This window comes from Cydia fagiglandana, chromosome Z (assembly GCF_963556715.1).
Source record: "Cydia fagiglandana chromosome Z, ilCydFagi1.1, whole genome shotgun sequence".
NCBI classification, from domain to species: Eukaryota; Metazoa; Arthropoda; class Insecta; order Lepidoptera; family Tortricidae; genus Cydia; species Cydia fagiglandana.
Window position 1 is genome coordinate 35433490 of NC_085959.1, and position 13965 is coordinate 35447454.

Below are 13965 nucleotides of genomic sequence, written 5' to 3' on the forward strand. Positions count from 1 at the left end.
CACAAGTGACAGTTTTTCACGAGCCGCATGCGGCCCGCGGGCCGCAGGTTGCCGACCGCTGTTCTACACTAATCAACTTTTATAGAAAAAGCAACAAAAAAGAAGCAAAAGGGCTCAGAGGCGGATTAATCCAGTTTACAGACGCCAGCGCATCTATCACTACATGAGCCCTGTTTTCAGTTAAAGTATCTAATTCATACCTTGATAATATACCTACTGCGGGCCTCATGCAGCTTAATCCGCCACTGAAAGGGATTGTCCAGTTCATCTCATAAGACAGATTAATAAAGAAAACTATTTACTTGGGCATATATTTACTTCCTTAGACTACTTCCCAAACTTCTTCAAAAGCTGTACACAACTTGGCACACGTCAAGGCCGCCGAGAGGGGGTAGTTGCTAATGGATATAACGTCCTCTGCACAGTCCACTTCCACTTTCCCGTGTGCCATGGCGCCCACGATCAAGACGATAGGCTCGTCTTTAGGGACGAGTTCCCTACAGCTCTGCACTGTTTTCGAACTAAATGACATGGTAATTTTCTTTACGCCCACGGGCAGATGTGAGGTCACTGGGTTTTTAATGACCTTCAAGAGCTTCATGGGACCATCTGATGCTCTTATAGCGAATTTATGGAGAAGTTGCACTGGAAATATATTAAAAATGTTTAAATTAATAGGTTTAAAGGGTAATAAATTAAAGGATAGGTATATTTATAAAATAATGGCAATATTGGTACTTGTCTAAAGTAACAACCAATTTTATTAAAAAATACTTAAATATAAACATAAGCTTGTATAAAGGGGCCCACTGATTAGCAGTCCGCCAGATGGTATCAGCATGTCAGTTAGAACAAAATTATGACAGTTCCAAACAACTGACAGGCTGATACCGTCCGGTGGACTGTTAATCAGTGGGCCCCTTAACAAAAACTTCACAATAGCTGTAGCCACAACACTAACCTCTAAATATGGTAATAAATATGCATTATTGCATAGCAAGTTTTAACATGGCACCAACTTATTTTGTATGTACGGGAAAAATAAGACATACTAAATATGTATATTTCAATAATTCGCATATGCAATATTTTCCTTTTTAATCTATCCCTACTACTAAACACCAATAGAAGTATAAATTATAGGTACATGTAGATTATAATATGCAGTTGCGTTTCAAAACCCACCTCATTTTAAAGGTGATAAGCTGATAAGTTCATTTAGCTAATATTTTAGTTCCCATTTCTTTTAAACTGTTTAGTTAATTTTTAGCAAAACTCGGTACCCAGCTTAAAATTTACTCATTGTAAATAAAATTATTAGTGATCCATACAAAACTTTGTTCATACTAGCAGTGAATGAGATAATAACAATAGTAGAAAAAGACCACTGCAAAAGCATCAAATAATTTCGCATAGCACATTCGCAACACCGCAACAGGTAATATTTTAGCATTGCACATCAATATTTTTATAAATATTTCTGATTTTGATTTGGGTCATTTTTTTGCCGCATAAAAAATCCAAAATTTTACTTATTTTTTTGATGATTTGACTACAGTTTTGCTACTGCTTTAATATAAACCATTGGTTTTCATCCTTTGGGTAGCAACCCCATGGTGTTGTGACACGTCTGTAAGAGGATCCTCATGTCACTAAGACTCAGTAAAAAAGGGAATAAAATTATATAGGCTACATTCATTAAATTTTATGACCTACTCTTTGTATGTCAAATGAAAAACAGATACTGTATATAGCTAAGCTTGAATTTGCCTTGCAATTACCTATGCCTATAGCTGATATTGAACTTTTCAATACAAACAGTCATCAGCCAGTCTATCAACCATGTATCCAACCAGGTGCTCTTTTTCCATTTGTGAATTTCAAATAATCCTGCCAGTGGCCTAGCTATTCCAATTTGCTGATTGTACAAATATTGCAGTGCCTATTTTATACAGTACATACAAAAAATATATATATAACAAAAATTGACAGATATTCCTTGCAAGGAAAGTGCTTGGGCTGGTAACTGATTAGATGTAATTTTATTGGATTCTGTTCTTTTAAAGAGTTATTAGGCATAGAAATAGTAAACAGAGTTAGTGATACATACCCATTAATCCAGCAAATCTCTTGAATGTTCTAGGTATCCGAGTTTGTGGATTAATTTCTATGAGGACATTCTTTTCAGTGTGAATATAAACCTGAAGTAGACCAGCCCGGTTCAACGGGGAATCCATCAACATTAGGAGTGACTGGTGTGTGATGTCTGGCCTGCAAGAGCCTGGGTCCCGGTCATTCTTGCGGAGAATGTTAGCATGGTCATCGCAGTTTAACAGCTCAAAACTATTCCCAGCCTGAAAGTTATAATAAATAAAAATTAAAACATTATAGATACGTTTTTAATCGTCTTGCGACTCTCGTACATTGATCACTTTAAGCAAACATTACCATAGCACTAACCTTACCTTCACTGTTTCCAACTGAGCGCCTTCTAATATCACTATTAACCGCTTTTCCTGCTTTTTGATATGGGATGTGACTAAATGTCTTGGCACTGGGTCATACTCGAAATCATTGTCTTTTTGATTAAGTTTTCTCTTCTTACCCACCATGGTTTTCTATTTTATAGTGCGTAGTTTTCTTAGTAAAAACAAACGTATGCCAAGGAGCACACAGGTTTATGCCTCTTACCACCTTAACAAATACCGCATTCTACTTCTCTCATAATATTTTAAAATGCATTACAGGTATTACAACTTTTGGAAAAAATATCAAAACAATAGTGATAATTACACACGTGCATGCGCAGATAAACACGTGAAGATGGCGCCGGCGGACATTTTTTTTTGTTACCATAAAAAATAAATCTATTCTGATAATCCCAAAATATTCTACACTTTCTCTGATTCTGTGTTGTATGCAAGTTGTATGCCATTTAAATATTATGTATGAAACGTATTGAAATTGCAAATCCATTAAATATTCCTTCGATTTGCGGCATAGTATAGCTGGCAACATTGCATGCCACAGATGAATCAAATATCACAAGAATAGAAAGACATCTATTCTAAATATATGATGGGGAAACATGGGGGAAACGCAAGAATGCCAACATGCCAAGATTGTTTAAAGGCTGGCGTCCACTAGACTCGCCGAGGCGAATCGAATCGAATCGCAATAATTCGCCCCCTATATTTTCTATGCAACTGCGTCCATTGACGAATAGCCGCGGCCAAGGGCCCAACCTTTTCTGTTCTCTTTCACGACGCAGCAACTAGTATCATTTCTCTCACCTCGCTCTTTTAAAATGCCGTTTGTCAAAAAAGGACAACCATACTGTTGACAAGGCGGACTTCAAATCAAGTGTTGCCTTTCTTGATGCGCCCACCCTGTGTATGTGTGCGTAAAAGCGTATATGTGTGCTCTTTTAGGGATGTGAAAAGTCGATTTTAATCATGTTATATATCGATAAACGCTACACAGCGGAACGAAATAGCGATTAATTGAAGCTTCAATATCTTCGTTAAACATAAACATTATTGAAATGCTAATGGATAATGAATATATTATAATATAATAATATAATTCAATTATTGCGGAACACCTATTTTAGGAGGTATTTATGTATTTTAATGAAATATGTGAACTTTCCCTTGGTTTCCTGCTGGGGCGTGACTATAAAATTGTGATCTGATAACCACAATAAAGAATAAAAGCGTTTTTGGTCATTTTAGGTATCGTTAAGCCTTTGAAGTAAAATTAAAATTGCAAGAAATGTCGATAGTTTATCGATATGACTTTATCGACATGGCTACAGCAACGTGGGCCTCATTGTTAATCGTACACTAAACAAAAGTGGCAACAGTGACAGCTCGCTGAGACACCGTCTATATATATTATGTCTATGGCCGCGGCGCGCCGATTCGACTCTCCGCGCGTATTGCTCGTCAGGCGAATTTCTGCGGCTACGCGTTTCGACTCGACTCGGCGAGTCTAGTGGACGCCAGCCTTATTAGTTATTTGAGCGTTTAAAAATACCCGAACAGCCATTGACAGCCGAAAATCGCCTTGTACATACATTGGATGACAGATTGACAATTGACAGTAGACATCGAGCTCGAGCTACAGAATATAATTGAAATTGAAAAGATTTATTTTCATTGTGATAAACGGGCTTATAATTTAATTTATTTAAATGTGTCGTTAGCTGCTTTGTACCAATTCTGTAATGGCGAATGACAGAGAAGTATTGCGTGAAATATGGGACGGAAAGTTACCAATATGCTTTCAATTACATCAAGAAGAAATAATGGAAATTCAACAGCCCGATCCGTTCTATGTAATGGTTCCAAGATTAAGTTATTTTCCTTTGGTCACTGATAAGGTAATTTAGGCTATTGTACTTCTACAGAAACTTGTGGTTTCTGTCTAACAAAAAATATATAAACATATATATTTATGGATGTTACAATTGTACCTTTCATTTGTTTTGTAACTTTCCAGATGAAAAGACATTTTCTAAGATATACATCTCAAGAAAATGCAGATAATGAAATGTGGCTTGACTTCAATGGGCAGCCCCTCAAGTGGCATTATCCTATAGGGTTTTTGTATGATCTCTTCTGCGGAAACGACCCGCAGCTGCCATGGAACCTCACTGTGCACTTCACCAAGTTCCCAGAAGCTGTTCTCCTACATTGTCCCAACAAGTAATCTTTTATAATGAAATTACCTTTTACATCATGTCTTTGGACTTGAGAAATGAGGAGGTTAATCAATTTTAGCATTGCCATGCTGCTAATTCCTGTACTGGATAAGCTAGTTTCTTTCATTATCAAATACAATAAAATCTAGCTAATCCAGCACTATAGGCTACTTTCCTACTAGTCAAATCAGCTTCTTTTTTAGAACTGTCAAAACGATTTGCTTATATGGAATTTATATGAAAATGAATGTAGTGACATCATGGTCAACTTACATACTTTTTACATTTTAATCCAAGTTATTAAATAGAAATAGTGCTAATAATAACTGATGTCTATGTTTTTCTAATAATTATCTGGTGCTTTATTTTGTGCATGGTGTGAAATCATTTATTTTAAGTATAGGAAACATCCCTATTGCTGACATGAGAGAGCCAGATTATAGGAATATGGCTATACTAAACAAAATTCAGACGTTATTTGAATTTCTTTTTATTGAATTTATAAAATGCAGTTAGAAAACTTGACATCAGGTTGTACTGGACCATTAAAGTGCCAGATTATCAAGATTTCCCTGTATATGCATCCTCTCCCACTTCACTATTATCTATTATCCCATTTCATAAATACAATATAATGACAATTGTTGATATGAAATTTCCATGGTGTTAAAGAACCATTTTAATTATATTATCATTAGAACAAATACTAAATTGTGTATACATTTTCCAGAGATGTCGTAGAAGCACATTACATGTCCACCGTAAAGGAGGCTGATGTCCTCAAGCATCGGGGCCAAGTCATGTCTACCATGCAGAAAAAAGATCACAATCAGCTATGGCTTGGCTTACAGAATGGTATGCATCATATTTTAATACATAATATTGTCTGGTGACAAGCAAAAGTCACTAAGTACTATCAAAAAATTAAAGTAACAATGCACTTTATTACACTTATAAAACGGTTTATTGTCCAATAATTTCAAGGGTGTTAGTTAGTGACTTTTTGCTTGTCACCCGACGATATTATATTATGCAAGTAAAACCTTTGATTTCATCTAGTTTCAAAAACATGTATACTTTTTGCCACTCAAAAGCTAACTAGTAACACTACCAACAAAAACATCAGTTTCAAGAATCTATATTCTAAATGTTCTTTACTCAAGTAGGCATAGCAACAAACACCTTTAGAAATTCATTGGTATGAGCGTGTTGGACGCCACACACGTTATTTCTCGGCTACTGAATCACAAAAAATAATTTATTTACAGACAAATTCGATCAGTTCTGGGCCATAAACAGAAGATTGATGGAGTCGCACGGTGACAGTGAAGGCTTCAAGCACATTCCAATACGAATATACTCCGACGACGGAACCTTCAGTCAGCATCTAGTCAGTCCAAAGAACAGTGATAACAGTAGGAAAATACTCCAGCAGATGATAGCAGAACTATATCCCGATAAGCCTGATGGTATGTGAACTTTACATGCCTTAAAATTTTTACGTTACATGTCGCAAATCTGGGCTATAACCGCGAAAATCGAAGTTCGAGAATTGCGGGCATCTTTCTCTGTCATTCTAATTACGCCTTCATTCGAGTAAAAGAGGAAAATCCCCTCAATTTGCGAAATTCGGTTTTCGCGGTAGCCCCCCAGCTTATAAGTGGCCTTGTTTGATTTGGAGCTATTCTATGTTCCATTAAACCTTATTACAAGACAAGCGTTAAACTTTTTTTAAGTACATACAATTTTGGAGTGTAATTTCGAGTAAATTACGGCAGATATCATTCTCTTCTCCCTGTAAGTTACGTTTAATTTTGAGCACGTGAGATTTTCATGTAGGTACAATGTACATATGAATTGTGTCAATAAGAAAATATTCTTACAAGTAGTTAAGTACATAATCTTGTAAGACCAACATTCCTATAAGGGGTTGTGCACAAATCACGCGAGGTTCGATAGGGGTAGGGGGGTCAGGAAAAAATCACGTTGGGGGAGGGGGGTATAAGGAAACCTCACGTGTATTTTTCTACAGTGAACGAAACTAAGAAAAAAAAACCTACCACTTGATTAGATACTATTTCTCGATTACGTTAAACATAAATTCACTCTGCACTTCAAAATAGCGAGTCTATTTAACGAAAATAGAAAAATAAACAAGATTTTCTATAAGTATACAATACTATTTATCTTAAAATTACTCCAATGAAAAAAAAATTAAAAAAATACACGTGAGGTTGTGTCCGGTGGGGGGGTTGCCAAAAACCTCACCAAATATCACCAAGGGGGAGGGGGGGTCAAAAAGTAGCCGAAAATACCTCGCGTGATTTGTGCACAACCCCTAAGAAGCGCCTATAAGCCGGGGTCACCCGTGTCGCCCCCCACAGTTCACGTACCTACTCTCCCTATTTGCGGCTTTTGAAACGATTAATTAGTATTTATAATTTTCAGTGAAATTACGGACGCACGGCATTGTGATACCGCGCGACGCGCCGCTTCAGTGGCTGTCGGAGCACCTCAGCTACCCAGACAACTTCTTGCACCTTTGCTTGTGCTAACTTTGCTTAATAATAGTAACATATATACTTAATCACCAATAAATTAACGCATTCCTTAAACACATTGCGTTATTTTTTTAGTCCTGAACGAGCTTACGAGAATTGAAAAGCCTTTTATTTTCAGTTCGGATATGGACGGTAAGTGACTGCATGTATTATACCTAAGACCAAAGGAAACAAAAAACTACGCTAATATTCGTGTAAGCGAATGTGTTCCTCTGTCAGCTAGTATTTGATAAGGTGGTTTGAGTCACATCTTAGAAGATAAGAAATTTAGAACCACATCCTGACATTTGATAAGCCTCGAATTTGGTATACTCACAGGCACCAATGACAATGCAATATTGTGAATATGCTTATATCGAGCTGATCTCATGATCGAGAGTTGGAGACGGAAGGAGGCCTAGAAACTAGGTTATATACTAATGTAACCTCGTTGTGTTTGGATTTGGTACAATCGTCTCAATATGTACTTGTGTAAGACAACTGGTTGAAAAATACAGACAGCAATAAAGCTTGTATTTATGAAAGAGACCAAGTATAGGTTTGATTAGGTTAATGTGAGTAAAACAAAGCAGTACTAGTAACATTTATTTTTTTAACGTTGATGGACGAAAAACAAACATACAGTATAAAAAAAAACTTAATTTATTTCGATTAATAGGTATCACTGGGCAACCGGATAAAAATTAAATAAATTAAGAATGACGTCATACCCAGTGCAATAGCTGAGCCTGAGATCCATAAGCACCCAAATGACACAAAATTAACTTGGCACAAATAAGGAGGTAACTTTCCAGAGAGATTCCTAGCTTGGTTGTATAAAATACTTACAGAACAGCTCGACTGTACATTTTGTTCGTAGTACTTATTCCAAATTGTAAAAGTTAATAAGTGTTTGATTATAGGTTTAAACATTGTTTAGTTTACTTTTGTGACGCCTGCGCTATTTTTTACTTTAAGGCCACACATTACAAGTATATTTTTAACAAGTTAGGACACCCGTTAAGTATGAAAAAATACTTATAGATCTCTTCATTTTTATAATAAATTAGGTCACTTATATTAGTTGCTAAACATTTTATAATTAAGGTACGAAGCAGAACATAGTTCTATTTAAAATAAGAGTATTTAATACTCATACGTAAGTCGTGTTTTGTATCCATAGATTAGATCTTATGACATAAACGTAATCTAACTCAAAATATAGAGAAAAACCGTGATGAACTTTTTGAGAACTTCCTACTGCCATTGTTTCAAACTCACAAAATCATTGGTTTCATTGGTCACAAAATGTAACTTGTATAGGAATTTCTTGTATTATATACTCGCTCAACGTGACTCCATTTAGCCGGGTCCAGACTTGTCGAGTAGCCGCCAATGCTTATCTGTCTAGACTCTAGACTGACTCAGTGCAAAAATGACTGAATACCAACAAGGTTCCTTGAACCTTAACCTTCACGACTATTTTATTATAAGTTATAACATGTCTTTGTAAATCTTAATGAAATGCACAAAGATTAATAATGGCATGTTTGGCGGTCAAAGGACAGGCAGCTGTCAGAAGCTCCATTTCAAGCAGTTCGCGTGCCGTGTTTGTTCGACCGCGGGTAGGTAAAATGCTTCATGCCCAAATGCTAGGTCAGTGTGAACCTCGCTTTTAAAAAGTAAACACGATTTGTTAAATTATCACAATTGAAACTTATAACAATAGACCTATTTATAGTTCACTGTTCTCCTTTTTCGGTTTGTGCTTCTGTACTACGTAGGGAATGTGCTTCGTGAATCTTTTGCAGCCGTTATTAGCGAAAATTGGCTGCGCCTCGCTCGGGCCGTACGTTATCACAGACATCGCATCTCTGAAAATGAGAAAAATATATGAGATAAAATCATAATAGGTACACAGGTCCAAGAAGTATTAGTAACGCTTACATTTGTTTTAAACCATGCATGACGTTTGGCTTCAGTCCTATAGTTCGTTTGTTTAGCATTAGAATAAGACTACGACGATACAATCTTGACGCGTCTATTCATAGAAACACGCTTTTTGAAAATCAGTAACTATTACTTATGAAAGCAAAATAATGTAATAAATCATATATGATACATAATTGTTACATATTTGCCGTGACTTATTTAAAAAAAGTGTTTTTCAATAAAAAGACATTCCTAGATTTTTTACCTTTTTTCTAATGCTAAATACCAACTATAGGCATAGTGGGCACAACTTACGCCATCATGTGCTCGGTGGGCTCGGCGACGCCGTGCGCGCGCAGCTCGGCCAGCGCGCACTGTTCCACGTGCTGCTGCTCCAGGGGCAGGAACGGGATGTAGTGGTCTATCAGGTGGTTCGCGATTGTCGACGACTGCTTGAAGCCACCTGCAAACAAATGTTATATCACAAGTTTGAGTCATATAGCGATCCCGACGAAAGACGTGCGAGACGTGGGCTGAGAGTACACCACTGTGGAGTATTATGTATATTACGAGATTTTATTACTAAGCTTTTAGTATGTCTATCTATATTTCTGTAATAAAATCTTTGAAGTAAAATCCAACACCTGGGTATAATTCGAGCTTGCTCCGAAAATTAAATTTTAAGCAGAAGCATGCAGAAGGAATATAGACGTACCTGTAAAATATGCCGTTTTGCGAATAATAGGTTCGAACATGTGGAATTCCACATCGTTCCTTTTCACTCCTTGTCCATACAAGTCCAGCAGAGTTGAGGCTATCTGACCTCCTCCTATATTGGAGATGAAGATGAATATGCTGTTCCTGAAATGCAGGAAATTGGATCTTTAAGAATATACATATTATGTTTTACCCGTAATAGCCCCAAATACCTATTTCAATACTTAGCCGGGTATAGTCACAAGGAATTGCTGAGGATAAGGATAATGTAAAAGAAAGACCATACAAACAAATCTAGAAAGAAGGTACTCAATTTTCTCATGAACTCTTCATATTTTAATTAACACAATTCTCAAGAGCAGTCTTCTTCAAACTGCGACCCGCGCGCCCTTTCCGGTTGGGGAGAATAAAAGTTACGCGTAAGGGCAGCGTAAGGCTTGGAGACCCCTGCTCAAGATAACAGTCTCTAAAATGATAATCAAATATATACACACCTAAAATCTACCCCATCCACGGACTGGTGGTGATCCAGGAATGGCTTCACAGTGTCCAGAATGCTCGGACACATGTCATGTATTTCATCAAATATTATTAGAGATGTTGGACAGCTCTTCACAACCCTGAATACTTCGGACATTACTTCCTTCTGAAAAGGTAAATTTATTATGTATGTTTTGTGTGTTAGGAATGGTACAATTTTATTGTAACGTGTATTCGGGTAATACCGAATGTCGGATAATTCCGAAATTCAGATGAAAATCACCCTTATTCCATCATAATAAAAGTCTCATTTCGGAATTATCCGACAGTTTTCGACATTCGGAATTACCCGAGTAAACTTTACCTACATAATTATTTAGTTGAAGATAAAGAGTTTTGGCATAATTTCTCAAGGAACATTATTAACCCGTGGAGCGCCCTACCAAGACACGAGTGATGCTAACTCAATTTGGGTTATAGTGACTCAGTATCAGACGTGTGTTACTACAAATCAATATGGGTCAAATTGCTTTGCATCAATTTGTTGTATGGTGGGCGTTTGACGGGTTAACTCCTAAATTCTGCTGTTTGATCGTGTCTAAATAATATATTTGTAACTAATTTCACTCACATGCATTTTAATAAGGTCTATTTGCATAGGTAGTATAGTGACTCATTTTCATAGTCCATGGCATTGATTCTAAATTGCTTTATTCTTTAATGTCTTAAGAATATACCCAATACAGGTGGAATCAAATTGTTGTGGTATGTAAAAAAGTCAACAATTACAATAAATATCATTCAGATCAAAATATAATGTTTCAAAAGAAAAACATACTGCCATCTATTAATTATTAGATTTGTTACCGCATCTTATATACTGTATTCTTTAACATTACCTTCTTCTTGTCCAAATCCTCACAGTTGAAGTCTTTGTCTCCCATGAACAACTTGACATACTGGCTTTTAGTTCCCTTCTTGTAGAGGGCCTCAGCGATCATATTGGATGCATAGTTCTTGCCAACCCCAGACCAACCGTGCAGACTGATCACTAGTGCTTTCCGGTTGCTGTTATTTAGCACTGCTTCTTTGTGTGCACTTATGATACTGCCTAGCTCATTCACTAAGGGTTGTCCAAACATATACTTGGCGAGTGATGTCTTTAATTCTGAAAATATTTTGAAGTGAAAACATGTAAACTGCAGCTTATTGTGTTATGATACTTAGTGCTGTTTTTTTCAAATTTTTCTATTCATATACTCTGCCAAATAGCCTAAGCCAAATAGCGCTATCTCAAAATAAAATTCACTGCTAACTTATACTTTAGTTTCGATTACTCAGAATTCCATGTTCAAAATCATTTGTTTATGAGATAACACTATTCGTCTTAGGAGGGCAGTATTATGGTAAGGTTGATTCTGTAGTGAACATTTATTAAAAGTTTATTGAATACATTACAGCTCCATTACCAATAATTTTAAACTTACTCTCAATGTCATAAGGGACATAATTTGCATTGCAGCATTCCATGAACCGACAATATGAGTTCTCTTTTATCGTTTGCCACTTGTACCAGCCACCTGTTATAAAAGCTGCACCCATCAAGGACATAGTTATTAGCTCTGCAACCATGCATTCTAGAAGACCGCAGGTTATGATAAATATCAAAAGTAGGCTGCAGTATTTCATTTTTATCTAGTCCTGAATTTGCTTAATTATTAAATATGTAGAAGTATTTGCTTTCCCCAAGTACACAGCCTGTTCTTTTTAGGTATTTAGTACTTCGTATCTTCAAATTTAAAGATTACAAAGACTGCAGGTACTCATCATTGGAGCCTCTGTAAAAAATACAAATTAGTAAGGTTTTAAGAAATTGTTTAGTTTGCGATATTTTTAAGATATTATAATTTTTATTTTCTTCTCTCTTACCCACTATATTACACAGGTTCTAGTGGATTTTGTATAAAATCAAATAAAACTGCGATATCGCGCGTGCCAAGAACAATATGTACCAAGGCCCTACCTTTATTGTTCTATTTGACGGCGCAGCAACTAGTATCATTTCTCTCTCCTCGCTCTTTTAAAATGCCATTTGTCAAAAAAGGACAACTATACTGTTGACAAGATGGACTTCAAATCCAAGTGGCCCCTTTTTAGGCGACCCGGGTTGTGCATGTGTGCGTAAAAACGTATATGTGTGCTCTTTTAGGGATGTGAAAAGTCGATTTTAATCATGTTATATATCGATAAACGCTACACAGCGGAACGAAATAGCGATTAATTGAAGCTTCAATATCTTCGTTAAACATAAACATAATTGAAATGCTAATGGATAATGAATATATTATAATGTAATAAAATAATTCAATTATTGCGGACCACCTATTTTAATAGGTATTTATGTATTTTAATTAAATATCTGAACTTTCCCTTGGTTCTCTCCTGGGGCGTGACTACAAAATTGTGCTCTGATAACCACAATAAAGAATAAAAGCGTTTTTGTTCATTTTAGGTATAGTTAAACCTTTGAAGTAAAATTAAAATTGCAAGAAATGTCGATAGTTTATCGATATGACTTTATCGACATGGCTACAACAAAGTGGGTCGCTTTGTTAATCGTACACTAAACAAAAAGTGGTCCCACTGACAGCTCGCTTGGAAGGCATCTGTATATATTCTTATATCTATGATATGTACATGTACTATGACAGCATCGCGAAAATGACAGCTGCCAGCCTGCTACAGTGAAGGGAGTGTTTGGATACCTAATAAGTTTTAGAATTTGCATTCCTGTCGATTCGCTTGTAGAATATAATAATTCTAACCAAAGAATATAATACTCACTATATAGGAGCTTGTAACCCGAGTGGCTACCGCGATTTTCGCGGTTACAGGGCTATAACCGCGAAAATCGAAGTTCGCAAATTGCGGGCATTTTTCTCTGTCACTCTAATTACGCCTTCATTGGAGTAAAAGGGAAAGATCCCCGCAATTTGCGAAATTCTGTTTTCGCGGTAGCCACTCAGCCCCGGGCACCCTGGCAGCTGAGGGCCTACCGCAAACCACGTTCGACATGTTGCCTCTAAGTTGCACTTGTAAATTTGTTCGTAAGTGTGACAGGGAGGCAACACGTGGTTCGCGGTAGACCCTCAGACGTTCGGATTTTCATTCGTTTTCCGTACGGAATGACAGGTGAGAACGGGACGTCGCTCTACAATTAATGCATAGCGCTGTCTTGCTTGCACATGTCGTTCCGTGCGAAGTATTCCAAACGACTGCGGTCACATTCATCGCTTAAAGATTTGCAAACCAATTTTGTTCTTCCTTTCTTTTGGGCGCAAGTAGTACTCTTATGTTGGAAATTAGACATTAAACAACTGTACCGCTATTCGGAACCTAATAATAATATTGAGAATGGCAACCCTGTTGTCGGTCGTATTGTCCTTTTCTAGCATATACGTCCCTCTCTCTCCCACACTCCCACCACACAGCAGTTTGCTTTTTGGCGGTTGTCGCAAAAACAAATTTCCAACTCATTGGCTTGCTGTTTTTCCATCTGGAAGGTCGTGAAGCTAAACTGCTGGTGAGTTT

At 36.8% G+C, this 13965-nt stretch overlaps 3 protein-coding genes across 3 annotated transcripts; 1 reads left to right on the forward strand and 2 right to left on the reverse strand.

Moving 5' to 3' along the window:
- Positions 1–297: 297 nt before the first annotated feature.
- LOC134678209 (ribosomal RNA small subunit methyltransferase NEP1) lies at positions 298–2813 on the reverse strand. The gene is made up of 3 exons (XM_063536678.1): positions 2466–2813; positions 2111–2354; positions 298–645 (listed from the first exon to the last, which is right to left on the reverse strand). The coding sequence occupies exons 1-3, from the start codon at positions 2610–2612 to the stop codon at positions 323–325; spliced, it is 714 nt and encodes a 237-aa protein (XP_063392748.1). The 5' UTR covers positions 2613–2813; the 3' UTR covers positions 298–322.
- Positions 2814–4104: 1291 nt separating this feature from the next.
- On the forward strand, positions 4105–7322 carry LOC134678570 (autophagy protein 5). The gene is made up of 5 exons (XM_063537192.1): positions 4105–4384; positions 4504–4709; positions 5436–5560; positions 5974–6174; positions 7154–7322. The coding sequence occupies exons 1-5, from the start codon at positions 4229–4231 to the stop codon at positions 7258–7260; spliced, it is 795 nt and encodes a 264-aa protein (XP_063393262.1). The 5' UTR covers positions 4105–4228; the 3' UTR covers positions 7261–7322.
- Positions 7323–7838: 516 nt separating this feature from the next.
- Positions 7839–12391, reverse strand: LOC134678563 (torsin-1B). The gene is made up of 7 exons (XM_063537184.1): positions 12304–12391; positions 11862–12212; positions 11274–11542; positions 10389–10540; positions 9893–10038; positions 9493–9640; positions 7839–9119 (listed from the first exon to the last, which is right to left on the reverse strand). Exons 2-7 carry the CDS (start codon positions 12061–12063, stop codon positions 8981–8983), a joined length of 1056 nt encoding a protein of 351 aa, XP_063393254.1. The 5' UTR covers positions 12064–12212; positions 12304–12391; the 3' UTR covers positions 7839–8980.
- Between the last annotated feature and the right edge of the window lie 1574 nt (positions 12392–13965).

What these genes read in the sequence shown, in the direction of transcription:
- LOC134678570 (XM_063537192.1), top strand. Translation starts at nt 4,229, where the DNA reads ATGGCGAATGACAGAGAAGTATTGCGTGAAATATGGGACGGAAAGTTA. An exon ending in TTCCTTTGGTCACTGATAAG is followed by an intron (nt 4,385 to 4,503) that starts GTAATTTAGGCT and finishes GTAACTTTCCAG; the next exon opens with ATGAAAAGACATTTTCTAAG. An exon ending in ATATCCCGATAAGCCTGATG is followed by an intron (nt 6,175 to 7,153) that starts GTATGTGAACTT and finishes TATAATTTTCAG; the next exon opens with TGAAATTACGGACGCACGGC.
- LOC134678563 (XM_063537184.1), bottom strand. Translation starts at nt 12,063, where the DNA reads ATGAAATACTGCAGCCTACTTTTGATATTTATCATAACCTGCGGTCTT. An exon ending in GTGGATGGGGTAGATTTTAG is followed by an intron (nt 10,039 to 10,388) that starts GTGTGTATATAT and finishes CCTGCATTTCAG; the next exon opens with GAACAGCATATTCATCTTCA. An exon ending in CCCACCGAGCACATGATGGC is followed by an intron (nt 9,120 to 9,492) that starts GTAAGTTGTGCC and finishes TCTCATTTTCAG; the next exon opens with AGATGCGATGTCTGTGATAA.
- LOC134678209 (XM_063536678.1), bottom strand. Translation starts at nt 2,612, where the DNA reads ATGGTGGGTAAGAAGAGAAAACTTAATCAAAAAGACAATGATTTCGAG. An exon ending in CTCAGTTGGAAACAGTGAAG is followed by an intron (nt 2,355 to 2,465) that starts GTAAGGTTAGTG and finishes TATAACTTTCAG; the next exon opens with GCTGGGAATAGTTTTGAGCT. An exon ending in GAGATTTGCTGGATTAATGG is followed by an intron (nt 646 to 2,110) that starts GTATGTATCACT and finishes ATATATTTCCAG; the next exon opens with TGCAACTTCTCCATAAATTC.